Genomic DNA, 15469 nt, shown 5'->3' on the forward strand with positions numbered 1-15469 from the left:
CTGGGTATACCCTTTCTACTAATGGTAACAGGCGGCTAAGTAGCACACGTGCGAAGGCTTTATTCACCATATTCAGGAGTGAACTGCCCCTATAATTATTGCAATCACTTCGATCACCATTATCTTTTTAAGGTGATGATATAGGTGTATCAGAATTTTTGTAGGAATTTTTGACACCCCTAACAGAAAACTGCGAATAAAATATAAAAAACTCGTGATTTCTCTTTTAAAAGTGAGTTGCTTATTTTCTTTATGGAATATACTTCCAAAATAAACTATTAAAGTTGTATAAAAAGTAATAGAAATATTATTTTTTTTTATTTAAAAACAAAAACAGTAAGGAAATGAATTGAATTTTACGAGTTAAGTATTTTTCAATTTTTAAACTTTAAAAATCTGTCAAAATTTTCTATTGATTCTACTTTTACGATATTTTCAGGGTCAATGTGAAATTTTATGCTCTTTGCAATAACCCACACATAATATTTTAAACAAAAGTTTTTTTTTTTTAATTCACGCCCTCCATTTTGTAAATGTCTATTAAAAAGTAAATAATTAATTTACTCACCAACGTTTTATATATCACACATTGAAAATAAAAGATCAATAAATAATATATTAAAATTTAAAACAAACAAAAAAGAAGTGTTTTTTAAAAATTTACCTGTAAAGTCCAAAGTTTTAAACCCTTTTTTTTTTTTTTTAAAACACGCTGTTTTTTTAATGAAACTTTGGTTCTTGCTCCTTTAATTAAAAAAAAAATTAGGGTTTGAATTACATTTTTCGAGTAGTTATAAGCTTGGAAAGACAGGGGGTCGAATTATTCAATATATTTCACGCATTCGCAAGGTCAGTTTCTGACACACCTAGTGATGATCTTGGAATCCCGCGTGTCTTGAGGGATTAATCCCTCTCTCCGACACTCAATGAGAAGTTGGTGTAGTGGGTATATCAGGGTGTTTTTATAGTTTCAGCAAATCTGGGGTTATACCATGACTGTCTGCAGCCTTGCCTGGCTTCAGTGTGTTGATTACTTTATTGAGCCCCGTTGGTGTGGGCGCGGGCCAAGCTTGTAAATAGTTGGACGGAGTTAGGTCTCCTGGATGATATGTGGTGGGACTAAGATTTAACAGCCATACAGATCAGTGTAGTGTTCAACTAAGCGTTCCATTTGCTTCCCAGTATCTGTGATCATCTCTCCGTTCAGAATTTTTAAAGGTGCAGGTTTTGCTTTTGGTTTGGCCGAGAACTTTATTTATTCTTGGTACATGTCTTTGATGTTTCCAGTTTCCTAGTCTGATTGGATTTGCTCACTGAGCCTGAGTCAGTAGTCGTTTGCGCATAGTCTGGCAACGTTGTGAACATTTGATCTTGCTGTATGGATAGCCTGTAGGGAATTGGCAGATGGATGTTGCTTATCTGCTGGGACGGCTGATCGTTTAGCCTTGATGCAAAAGCACATACATACACACAGATACAAATGCACACACACATACATACATATGCACACACACATATATATATATAAATGCACACACATAATACATACACACATATGCACACACATAATACATACACACATAGATATATACATACATATACACACACATATATATACATACATATACACACACACATATATATGCGCGCACACACACATATATACGTACGCACACAAACAATATCTACACACATATATATGAACGCACACACATACACACATATATGTATGCACACACACATACACGCATATATATATGCACACACACATACACGCATATATATGCACGCACACACACATATGAACACACACAAACACACACACACACACACATATATATATATATATATATATATATATAAATAAACAATGACCAACTAAGATGCGAACATAATTAAATATACTATTGGATGTCTTACACCGAGTTTGTTTATAGACATAATAAAAAACTTTCAAGTAAAGTCTGTTGAGATTTGTTGATATTCTATGACTCTGTTTTATTGAAAGTCATTATGGTTATCCTTGCACAATTGATCCGAGATCGGACTGACGAATGTAGGAATTTATATTTGAACCTGGTAATTAATACTTTCAATTACAAGGCAATGTTTTATCGTTCAAACACACACACACACACACACACACACACACACACACACACACACACACACACACACACACACACACATATATATATACTATTAATAAACTGGGAAGACAGAACAATAACGGACATTTAGACTCTTGTCAAAATACATTAAGCACAAATATTAGTATATATGAAGAAGAATAAGAGTGCCTATAACACAGATATATAAAAGAATTTAGAATGAAATGACACACCCATCCTCATCTATTATAATATTTAATACAAAAAGTTAAAGGATAAATAAGATAGATTAGTCACCCCCCTTAGACCACTAAAACACTGGTTGCCTCCCCTCAACCGAAAAAAATTGCAGAGATTAAATAAGATAAATTAAGTATCCCCCTTACCCAACTAAAAGCAACGAAAGGCAGACGGGGAAAAAACAAACAACACACAATTACTAAAACGCATTAAATAACAAAATTTAAGAAAAAAATTCATACTGGATTAAAATAAATTATACAGGAACTAGCTATAGTCTAATAAATAAAAACATACATCATTATATAAACAAACATATGCGGACCTGAAAAAAATATGTCCCGGGGCAGAAAACAAGATGGCTGACGAGAGTCGAACATTATTTACGTGTTACCATTAACGGGTTCCCGTTGTGTTTGGGCTTGAAACCGACGGTACCAATGTTTTTGCGAACTTCTGTAAAACTAATATATATATATATATATATATATATATATATATATATATATACAAACATACATATAATTAGTTTTCAATCTAAAACCAAACGTTTTTGTCTATAATGACATACGTCTTACATGTGTTTTGTCAACACTCGTCAGAGACAAATGTACGTTCTAAAAAGGAACGTTGGAAAGTTTTGTTATGTTAAAGATAAAAGGATTTAGGAGAAAAAAGGTAACTGAAATAGTCTTCAAAAATAAATAAATAAATAAAATAAAATAAAAACGCGTATTAAAGTATTTAAAGGAACAATTCACTAATATATATATATGTGTTCGTGTATATATGTATAAGTATGTATACATATGTGTATACATATATGTATATATATGTATACACATATATGTATATATATGTATACATATATGTATATATATATGTATACATATATATACATATATATTCATACACATATATACATATATATTCATACACATATATATGTATATATATATATGTATACATATATACATATATATATATACATACACATATATATGTATGTATATATATGTACATATATATGTGTATGTATATATATATATGTGTATATATATATATGTTTTTAACTGCATTATGCAAATATATTTTCAGAGATTTAAAAATAAATAATTTGTTAATAACAGAAATGACTTATTGATTGGCATCCTGAGAATTTTTAATTGCTTTAGTTGTGTTTGGTTTAACCTTCATAATATGATTGACAACAAAATTCTGTCATCCATCACCGTATTATGGCAATCCATTTTTTGTTGATTTTAGTAAAACATTAAAGGAATTACATATAGCAAAATTTTCAATTTTTCTTCCAAACTACAAGTAGGTGATTCGTCTTTATGGCGGTATTGTATGTGTATATGTCAAAATTATGTTTAAAACGGCATGTTTCAATAAATTTAGCAGAAAAGTAGAAGTTTCTATTAAGAATCAAAGATTAGAATTAGAATTATATATCATGATGTAACGTTATGGACAGTAAATCTAAATCTTTTAGAAGCTCTTTCTTTTATCTCCTCTCTTCTCCTTCAAGGATGAGAGAAGGGGGTTATGCCTATATAATCTTATAATGTGATAAAAATATAGCAGCTATTAAACAGCTATGCTGTTGGCGATTTTTTAAAAATTCATATTACATACTAGGTGAGCAACGATTAGTTAAAATTGAGGAAATGTGAGTTCAGTCGGAGTCAACTCGTTGAATTAGAGGTCAGTGTAACTGGACTGTATAAATTTATAGAAACGTGTATAACTTAACATAGCCAAAAATAAGAGTGAAAGTACGAAAGAGATAGTACATTGAAAGCGTTTTCATGAAATGAGTATGTAGTTAATATTATCAATCTCTGTTTTTCCGCTATCTCACTAGTCAATAATTTGTAGCGAAGATAAAATCGAATAAACCTCCTTTATCTTCAACCAGTTTTATCTGAAGTTATTCTTTTTGAAAGTATAAATAAAGAGATTTGATTGTAGGTTAAAAAGTTTCTCAGCATGGAATAGTGAGAAAAAACAAGCATAATAATTAACGTCCACGTGTTTTTGTAATAATGACGGTCTTTTGCATGTATGGCACAGTAAGATACAAATAGTTCACAATGGCATCGTTTTTGACATTACATAATTAAAAATGTAAAAATAGAAAAAAAAAACTATTCTGGTTTCTTTTCCCCTTTTTCACTAACTATTATCTTTATATATTAAATCTTAATTCAGAACTTCCATTTTCCAGTAAATGTATAGTAAAGATGTCTTAATATTTATAAAAGAACTCTTTTTCAAAAGCAAAATAAGTACAAAAAGGACATCTTATGACAATTGTGTGCTTTTTTTTATTCGTGTGGCTTCTCAAGTTTCGATGCGCTGGTCACGTTAACATTGGCGCCAAAATGGTGCATCGTTAATTTTCCTTCTGCGCCATTTTGTTTTTGTCTATTCTCAAGCGCCATTCCCTAAAACTGTTTATCGTCAGCGATCTGCCGTATTTTGGCGTTGTAATAATTATACTGAGGATGAATACATTAGTAATAATGCAAAACAATACAAATCTCCTTATGTATTTTGATATACACAATCTTTATTCAATAATCGAAATTCTCCTTCCTCAGGAAACATCTGCTTATTAATAAAACAAATACTTAATATCATCTACAAAAGAAGTAATTCATCTTTTGTATTAAAAAACAAATGCTTAATATCATCTACAAAAGAAGTAATTCATCTTTTATATTAAAAAACAAATACTTAATATCATCTACAAAAGAAGTAATTCATCTTTTGTATTAAAAAAAAAAATGCAAAAAATAAGCATTACGACGATTTGGTGTATTTCTTCTATCGTTTTGATACGCCGGCCACGTGATTTTTGGCGCCAAAATACCGCGTTTCAATTTTTTTCTCTTGTGCCATTTTGTTTTCTTTTACTCTCGCGTGCCATTATCTAAAAAACAAACAAAAAAAACTGCTGATTGCCAGCGGCTCACCTTCCGAATTTTGACATTGGTTGGATCGAAAGCAAGCTATATCTATGCTTCGTCTCGGGGTAATGCAAAAACAGATCACATGAGCCAGGAATAGAAATTTGTTTCCGCTAACCGTTACACCATAGAAATTGCTTTCCAAAACAAAGACATACATTTTCAATGGAATATTAACACTTTAATAACGTCTCCAATTAAAAGAAAACGACGACTGTTAAACAAAGAAACAGGAAGAAAAGATTTATAAAAGCCAAACTTTTGATGTTTTGTTTTGTAAGAAATTCTGCAGAAATAAGCAAGCTTTTTATTGGACGGAATTATTTGCATGTTATAACTAACTGCCGAGAATGTTCTCGACGCCAAAATTCCTTTTCAGATCAGAATCCAGAAAGACGTAGCGTTGGAAACACGTGGATTCTCACTCGAATCGAGGCAGTGAGGATACTTTGCTGCTTCGAGACGTTTCAAATGTTCAGTTGTGAAGCGGAACTTTATCATTACAATTACCAATGTCTTTAAGTAAGGCGAATTTATATCTGCACGTTTGTGCTTCAATTTAATGTCTGTAAAGACAAATTTAAGGTCTACTGTTTGACCTACCATTTGTCCGCCATTGGACAGATTCTACAAGGACTCCTCGTGTATGCCCAGCTAGCAGCCTGACTTGGAAGTCACCTCAACATATCCAACCTGCGCACTACTTCATCAGCGCGAATTCTACCCAGCCTTTATCGAAGACGAACTATTATTCCCTTCGGGAATGTTACCAGCCCATAATGGCCGATAGTTGAAGATGACGCGTCTTTTGCAACTTGGACCTTTTTTACTTAAATAAAATTTACGTTGAAGTTTTAAGGTGAACTTGTTGTAATTTCTGTTCGGTTTTCTTCCATTCTGCCGAGGGCAAAAACCTTGAGAGAGAAATCTCACAGTCTCAACAATGCAGACTACTCTATAATCTTTACCGAGCGACGTCACTATTTATTAACTCCGCTACCTGTTATGTGACCACCAGGCAACGCCGGTTAGAAAATAATTATTCAGAATTGGGTTTATTTACCTATCTATTTTTTTTTTATCTAATATCTATTTTTTTTTATCTAATATCTATTTTTTTATCTAATATCTATTTTTTTTTTATCTAATATCTATTTTTTTTACCTAATATCTATTTTTTTTATCTAATATCTATTTTTTTATCTAATATCTATTTTTTTTTATCTAATATCTATTTTTTTATCTAATATCTATTTTTTAAAATCTAATATCTATTTTTTTATCTAATATCTATTTTTTTTATCTAATATCTATTTTTTTTATCTAATATCTATTTTTTTTATCTAATATCTATTTTTTTATCTAATATCTATTTTTTTTATCTAATATCTATTTTTTTATCTAATATCTATTTTTTTATCTAATATCTATTTTTTATCTAATATCTATTTTTTATCTAATATCTATTTTTTATCTAATATCTATTTTTTTATCTAATATCTATTTTTTATCTTATATCTATTTTTTTATCTAATATCTATTTTTTTTATCTAATATCTATTTTTTTATCTAATATCTATTTTTTATCTTATATCTATTTTTTTATCTAATATCTATTTTTTTTATCTAATATCTATTTTTTTATCTAATATCTATTTTTTTATCTAATATCTATTTTTTTATCTAATATCTATTTTTTTTATCTAATATCTATTTTTTTATCTAATATCTATTTTTTTTATCTAATATCTATTTTTTTTTTATCTAATATCTATTTTTCTCTAGCTGACTGAATGACAATAGTTGAATCGTGGGAAACGATAGTTGAGCAAACTCGCAGGTGTAATGAAGGGCCAGGGTATCATGATTTGACATAGATCAAACCCTATAACCGACCTAAAACTTGCACTGGAAATTAGGTAGATGGTGCCGGATATGACGTGTCAAAAGTCCCGGTTGGGGGAACTTAGTTAAATTTAGTTGATTTGATTAACTAAACGATCATAGAGATACTAAGAAATAGCAAGCTAACGATCATCAAAAAGATAAAAGAAAAACAGACATTTCTCTTATAAATAGGTAAGAGATTATATAGGAACGGTAAACGAATCCTCTTCTTATAAAACATAAGGCACTAAAATTCTATTACATACCTAAAACGTGTCAACAAATATTTTTCAGTATTATTTGACTCATGCAATTAATTTTTTTTGTGGATTTGGAGAAAATAAAAATTAGCATAATAATAGATATTTATAATAAAGTGTCATTTTTATTTTGATTATTGTTTTTCATATACCTAGCGAGGAGCAGACTGTTTCTATGTTCAACAATATTTGATAAATCACGATTGATCTTATGTTTTGGTTGATTTTGAACAAAATTCATATACGAAATTTTAAATAATTTTTAACTGCCGTTTTACTAATTTAACCCCAATAAATAAAAATTCGTATGTCCAAATGGACCTGTATTCGATATTAGAGAAAATAGAAGATTATATTATTTAAGAAGTGTTGTGGCATCAAGAATGTTATGATTTGAAAACTTGACAATGACATTCTCGGACATTGCAATACTACAGATATGACAAAGTTATCAAATATCAAAAGAATAAGATCCAACTTCGCATACTTATGCTTATACACAAAGAAAAATGGCGAATTACCAAAGTAAACTACCAGATAAAAAGATCGCCGAAATTTTGTTACTTGTGCATTGTAATTTAGTCAGTTCCATAAACTTCAGAGAAAAATTCGGACACGCACTAAACTTCAAGTTTAATAATACTTGATTAATAAAAAAACAAATATGATGCAGCGATTATCGCCCCTTATGGGCGCGTAAAATGCATGCGTTCTGGCAATGGAACGGAGTTTATTAGTAGAGTAAATAGTTGGAAATACATACATTTTTTTTTCGGAAAAAATTTAATTAAGTCTGTTCGCGGATAACGTTATGCAAAATATTAAGAAATTTAAAGAAAATAAATAAAAAGTTATAAAGAGAAATGGAACAAAACGTAAATCCTTTCCAATTAAAAAGGGAGACCAAAATACCTGCATTGATAGTAAGATTCCAATTTTGATTTTTTTTCTCCAAATTTCAGCGATTCCATCATGATAGAAGAATAGTTTACTTACCTGAAAAATACAAAAAGATAATATTTAAATTAATGCATAAGTGGCACATTATATTTAAAAGAAAATATATAAATGATAAACTTAAAAAAATATCTACGAGGGTCGATCAAAAAGAAATGCCCCCTATTTTTATTTCGCACTGATAGAATAATAGGCATTTCAATTTATGAACTGAAAATTTTATCTTTCTGTTGTAGATATTGACGGTGTGATACGCTCATAAAGCAATCGCTGTCATGGGTGTGCATCAGAAGCAAGGATTCGTCATTTATGTTTTGGCAAAATTTTAATGGCTTTTCAACTAAGATTAAATAAACAACGATTTATTTATCTTCTTTTATATTATAAAACTCAAAATCACCTTGCTTGGGCGTTGAGACCAACCACCCGGTTAACAGCTTCCAGTTCGAAAAATACTGCGCGTGCCTAATAATATAAAAACTTAGCTATGAAAGCTTTTTTTAATCGATTTTTTTTCGCGCTTAAAATATGCAAATAAAAGCAAAACTAAATCCCCCCCCCCTGTTTTTTTCATCGGAATTTTACAAATTTCGTTCATATCTTTCATTGCAAGTTGGAATCCTTTTCAAACAACAACAACAAAGCAAATATGATTACGATTAGATCTATTTTAAAGTGTTTTATATATTCTGTAATTGACGTTAAAATTGCGCCGATCAGCTTGCCCATTCGTAACTGTATTAATAAAAATAAACTACCTATCAACACATAATAAAATCTAACTATTTATCAATATTTTTTTTAAAAGTTCGTCCGCCTTACAAATAAATAAAACAAAACGGGCAAGATTTGAGATTGAGTGGCAAATACTCTCGATCCATATATCTCAGAAAAGGAACCAAATCCCCTTAAATCACCTTTATCTTACTATGTAAACAATATGTAAACAATGATATTGGTATTTCAGAAGTTTACAGTTTTAAATAAGGCGAAATTTTTTTACAAAATTAAGCAATATAAACATAACTTTAAAAAATAATCACTTTTTATTTATTTTATCGTATTTGACTCACTGTTTTTAGGTTTTGGTTTCGATCTCAGCTCGAGTAGTTTTTTTTTTATTTACAAGAAATGAACTGTTTGGGGGGACTCGCATGCACACGTCTCAGTTTCTTTTTCTTCTTTTTACTTAATTTTTGTAAAAGAATTTAACGTTACGTTTAATACTGGGAAACACCGGGTACATTTGCTAGTATAATATAAATGTTGTGTTACTTAATAAAAAAATATATATGCATAAAAACAAAAGTAAAAATTGATTGCGTAGATACTGTTACAGTTTTTGACCCATGTTAAAACCGACTTTTCGTTGGTATCTTCCGGATGTTTACGTGAACAGTCGGAAACTGACGAAGCTGTCAGCCAAGTAGATTGCAACAAACGCTGTACCAACTCAACAAAAAATGTATAAAAACAAAAGAAAATAATTAAACAAATGTTAACTTTCTCGCTAAAAAAATCTTCAGAGAAAAAAGAATTCTTGTAAAAAAAAAAAATTATAACAGTTGTTCCATTATATTTTCTTCGTCAAGAATTTTATTTTTCAGAAAATTTAAGATACGTTGACTAATTTTCTCATGGTTTAAATGTTATTTCATCATTTTTCCTTCCCGTCCGACAGCGTCGCTTTGTTTTGATTCGTCATCTTTCGGCTGTTCCCGTAAACAATCGAAAGATGCATACAGCGTTTGACATGACAAAAAATCCGATAGATTTGATCCCTTTTTGATACTGCCCTGTTGGCGTTCTCCATGACTAAGTCTACCCACCTGCACCGTTGAACTTAATGAAAAAATTGCTTAAGTATCTTTAAAAAAAAAAAAACTAGACTGGGTTCTTGTAAGCATTCGAACATTCTCAGTTCCGCCCCGTTCAGTCCGGTTCTCCAGAACTCAACTGTCGCCATCTTGATTACCGGCCTTATATCCCCTCATTTCAGTGTCTAGTCTCATTGATATTCAAATCACATCTGTGGCAAAAGCTGTGAAAATGAGGGCTTACCGTTCAAACGACCTAGGTGTGCGTGTGTGCTTTGTCATCGCTTGCGAAGCTAGGATAAGAAAAGAATTCCAAGATGGCGCCGACGGCATTTTGTAATGGTATGATCTCGGAAACTCTCGCAAAATCTCGTGCATATATGCAAATCATTTGATCTTCGACAACTATAAATTCAGGTCGTTTTGGAAGGCAAGGAGTGAGGAAAGAACGGCCGGTTGGTAATTATGGGCGCTGGTTCGTGTTGGTGGCGTGTCACCGTGTCTGTGTGTGTACTGATCGAACCGCTTTCCTGTCCCTTGCACATTGGACTTTGAATTGGTTTACATTGGGCTTGCACTCTGGATTTGAATTGGTTTACATTGGACTTGCACATTGGACTTTGAATTAGTTTACATTGGACTTGAACATTGGACTTTGAATTTGTTTAGATTGGACTTGAACTTCAACATCAAACATCGTTGGAGCTGTATACTAAGTTATACCTCTCAATACTTGAAAGATTAGCAAAGTGTATTGAGCTGCATACTTGATGCTTTAATAACCATCATGTTTTATTTTGCAATAAAGTGGAACCGTTGTTAGTTTATATATTTTTTCTGTGTAACATGGCTGATATGATATTACACGCTTAATTATCTCGAAGTCTCTCTCTCTCTCTCTCTCTATATATATATATATATATATACACACTAGCAAAAGTACTCGTCGTTGACTGGGTTCAAAAACAGCCTAAAAAAATGGACTCTCTGATTTATGAAAGTATGATAGGTTATGAAAAGGAGGGGTTGTAAAGAGATAGCTTCGAATTTGGGGGTATCAAAACCAAAGCAAATATGATTAAAGTAAAAATAAGACAGATAGACTCCATAATTTATTATACCATACCTGTTCACACTGAAACACTTATCACAATATTCTGTGGATCTATATTAAAAAACCTTGTTAAAATTTGTGACATATTTCCATTCTATGGAGGTCAGGTGCGAACGAACACCCCATAATTTTATTATACCATATTTCTTCAAGCTGAAGCATAATTATCAAAGTATAATTACGCAGATAGATATGAAAAGTCTTTATTAAAGTTTGTGCCTATTTCTATTCTATGGAGACCAGGCGCGAACGCAGTCCCCAAAATTTTATTATACCATCCTTTTTTAAGTTAAAACATACTTATCAAAGTATTATTATGTACATCTATATCAAAAATACTTGTAAACGTTTTTTTTTTTAATTTTTAATTTTTTTTATTTCCATACTCAGTAGACCAGGCGCGTACGAAGACCCCACAATTTTAATGAATCATCATTATACCAGATCAAACATACTTATTTCTGTGTCTCGATACATCTATCATTATATGTGATCAGTTTTCTATAATAGTCAACCATATAAAAGCCTATTCGTGACCAGACACACGCACAGACGTTCAGCTTTATATATATATATATATATATATATATATATATATATATATATATATATATATATATAGTAAGTTATAAAAATATATATGGCAACTTACTACCTAGCTCTACCTATGTATTGAGCACTGTTGAAGTAAATACTTAAAGTTTACTTTCGTATATTAATTTATGTGATTAAATGAAGTAGTCATATATATATATATATGATTAAATGAAGTAGTTATATATATATATATATATGTAATTAGATTAAGTAGTTATATATATGTAATTAGATGAAGTAGTTATATATATATATATATATATATATATATATATATACTAGCAAAAGTAACCGTCGTTCACTGGGTTCAAAAACAGCCTACAGAAAATGGACTCTGATTTATGAAAGTATGATCGGTTATGAAAAGGAAGGGTTGTTAAGAGATAGCTTCGAACTTGGGATATCAAAACCAAAGCAAAATATGATGAAATTATATATATATATATATATATATATATATATATATATATAGTAATTTATAAAATATATATGGCGATTAAGCTACACTGAATATTCGACTTTTGGAGTAAATACTTAAAGTTTACGCATAAATCTATACTTTCGTATATTAATTTTATGTAAGTAAATGAAGTAGTTATATATATATATATATATATATATATATATATATATATATATATATATATATATACTACCCTTAAAAGAATGATCACGCGTTTTTATTTGATCCTTTTTTTCGTTTCTCATAGTTTTGATTTTTACCAATACATTACAAAATATAAAGCGGAAATATTTTTATTTTATCTGATCGACTCATTTCCGTCGGTGAGCACAATTTTCAAAACAAATACATTTTTGAAGCATAAAAATGTCCATGCTCATTTCTACAGACTTCATAAACATCTGTTTCCGATATTTTTCTAGGAAAATGAATTTCTACCTCCTCGATTTTTCTATCAATCATATTTTCCTTGTATTCATCGGATAATGTTATTCGTTTTCTTTTTTTAATTTCACATTGTTTTTTGCTTTTGGCATTTTTTATATTGCCTTTTATTTTCACTTTTTTTCAAACAATAATTCAGATCAATAATATCCCTCAATTTCTGTTTTAAAACACTGAGTAAATTATACATATATAAATATAATTAACACCGGTCGCGTTTGATGAATCAAAATGGCGTAATGAATACGTTCGAACAATTAAAGCACTTCGCCATATTAAATCATTGGTAATCACTAGGGCTTCCAGCTTTGTATGGAAAAGTTAAATGGTTGCAGACATTTGATTATTGATCTTTTTGCTTGAAAGAGATATGGCGCATGACTACAGGTGTTAAAAGTTTAAGGATGGTTTATGAAAAAGTAAATAAACAATAAATTAGCAAAACAATGCACCAATTTTTGATTAATCAAAAATAAAAAAAAAATGGCTGCAAACACGAATATATAGCAAAAAAAACGAACGAGAACTAATGAACAAGTATAAGTTGAAACGCAGAAATTGATGCTTTTTTTTATATATATATCATAGAAATCATTTTGTTAGTACTCCGTGAAAAACCGTTTCCCTGCTCAGGAGCTCCATGGTGTTCCGCAGTCTTGAAACCCTATTCAAATTACCAAAGAACCATGTATATTTTATTGTGATATTCTCACTCATGTTGACCAGAAAACGACCATCTTCAGTCAACACAAAGGAAGTCATCATTAGAGCTATGACAACAGAATATTCTTATCATTGTTTGGACTCTCGAGTATATATCCGACATAGTTAGACACAGCCAATCAACTGAGAACCACATCACTCTATATAAAAGCGTATAAGATATAAACTCGAGAGTCAAAACAATGAAAAGAATAGTTATCACTAAATCTGACTAAGGTTTCAGTGTAGTCATACTTAATCACTAACATTATGTTAATAAACTGATGACCATCTTGGGTAACACTTCTAAATTTATCGAGTTAGGATCAGTTGATACACATGATACTACTGTACTCATCGAGATCAAGGCACAAGAACGTCTGATCAAAAAGGTAAAAAATGTTCTGTTATTATTTCATATTTGATCAGACTTACTAGTTCTATTATTCTCCGTCTCTATGGTTTTACCTAAAACCCATACAATCAGGATACCATTAAGAAATACAATATCAATCATAGGGCTTTTCCAACACAAGTTAGCCAAGTGGTTCTCAACTATTTCAGAACTAGTTTTGGAACGTTTTGGAACGTTACATTTATTTTTGCATTAAAGATTCTTTTACATTTGCTGAGTCTAAAAAGAACTGTAATGACTCTGATAAATTTATGTGTTTATTTTTTTTATTTCTAGTTTCTTTACTTGTGCCCCACTTTTAGAGACTATTAATATATGTTCTGACGTGCTATACCGTAGTCACCTTCCAACTCCCTCTATCCCCGAAAATATTTTCGTGAAATTAATAAAATTCACCAATCAATCGGTTGAATTCAGTTTTAATAATATAATGTATAAGCAAATAGATGGGGTAGCGATGGGTTCCCCTTTGGGATCAGCTGTGGCAAACATTTTTGTGGGTTTCCATGAAGAGGGTTTACTATCTGGGTTTTAAAAACACTGACCTTTGTTTTCGTTATGTTGATGGTACCTTTTGTCTGTTTGACAACGCAACGAAAACAAACGCTTCTTTTTACCCACTTAATTCAGCTTCTATGCTCAGTCTTCTATACTTATCAGTTCTCTTCCCCTATCTTTCCTTTTCTCATAAGAAAGTAGTTATTATCATCGTTCGGATGTAGTGCATTGTGCATGGTCATTAGTTTCCTATTTTTCTGGTCAAGATACATCAATTCTTCCTTGGTCCAGTCTATGAATGGTACAGAATATTAAACGACATGTGTAGACTATGTTTGAATGAAAAATTAGCTATTCTAATTTTTAAAGAACACCCAAATTCATTAAATTGTAGGAATGAACTGGCAAACGTATGTGTATACAAAATAAATGTAGCTTAGGATAACAACACACACATATACATAAATCAATAATAACAACAATAACAAAAGAGATAATAAATAAATAATAAATAAATAATAAATAAATAAACAATTATTTTTCCGTTAAAGATTCTTTTACTTTTGCTGACTTTATGAAGAATTGTAATAACTTTGATAAATTTATATATTCTTTTGATATTTCTAGTTTCTTTACTTGTGTCCCCCTATTCTCGAAAATATTTTCGTAGAATTAATAAAATTCACCAATATATCGGTTGAATTCAGTTTTAATAATAAGCAAGTAGACGGTGTTGCGATGGGAGTCTTCCTTAGGACCAGCCTTGGCAAATATGTTGGTAGGTTCCCATGGAGAGGTTCTATTATCTGGTTTTCAAAAACCAGACGTTGACTTTCGTTGCATTGATTGCATCTTTTGATAAAGAAGTTAATTCTAATCTTTCATTTTTGGATGTACTAGTTTCAAAGGCGTTTCTTTTTTTTTTTTACTTCTGTTTATCGTAAACCTATGTTTACTAGTCTTTATACACGTTGAGGCTAGTTTTG

At 30.4% G+C, this 15469-nt stretch overlaps 1 protein-coding gene across 1 annotated transcript in view; it reads right to left on the reverse strand.

Annotated features, from left to right (window-relative positions):
• Positions 1-7044: 7044 nt before the first annotated feature.
• Positions 7045-15469, reverse strand: part of LOC145252576 (uncharacterized) — a 442445-nt gene continuing 434020 nt past the window's right edge. The window contains exon 2 of the mRNA XM_080112227.1: positions 7045-8472. Within this exon, the coding sequence (XP_079968353.1) occupies positions 8469-8472 (4 nt within the window). The 3' untranslated portion in view covers positions 7045-8468. The remainder of the gene's footprint in view (positions 8473-15469) is intronic.

Source organism: Euprymna scolopes, chromosome 29 (genome assembly GCF_053919585.1).
Source record: "Euprymna scolopes isolate OS-2025 chromosome 29, ASM5391958v1, whole genome shotgun sequence".
In the NCBI taxonomy this organism is placed as follows: domain Eukaryota; kingdom Metazoa; phylum Mollusca; class Cephalopoda; order Sepiida; family Sepiolidae; genus Euprymna; species Euprymna scolopes.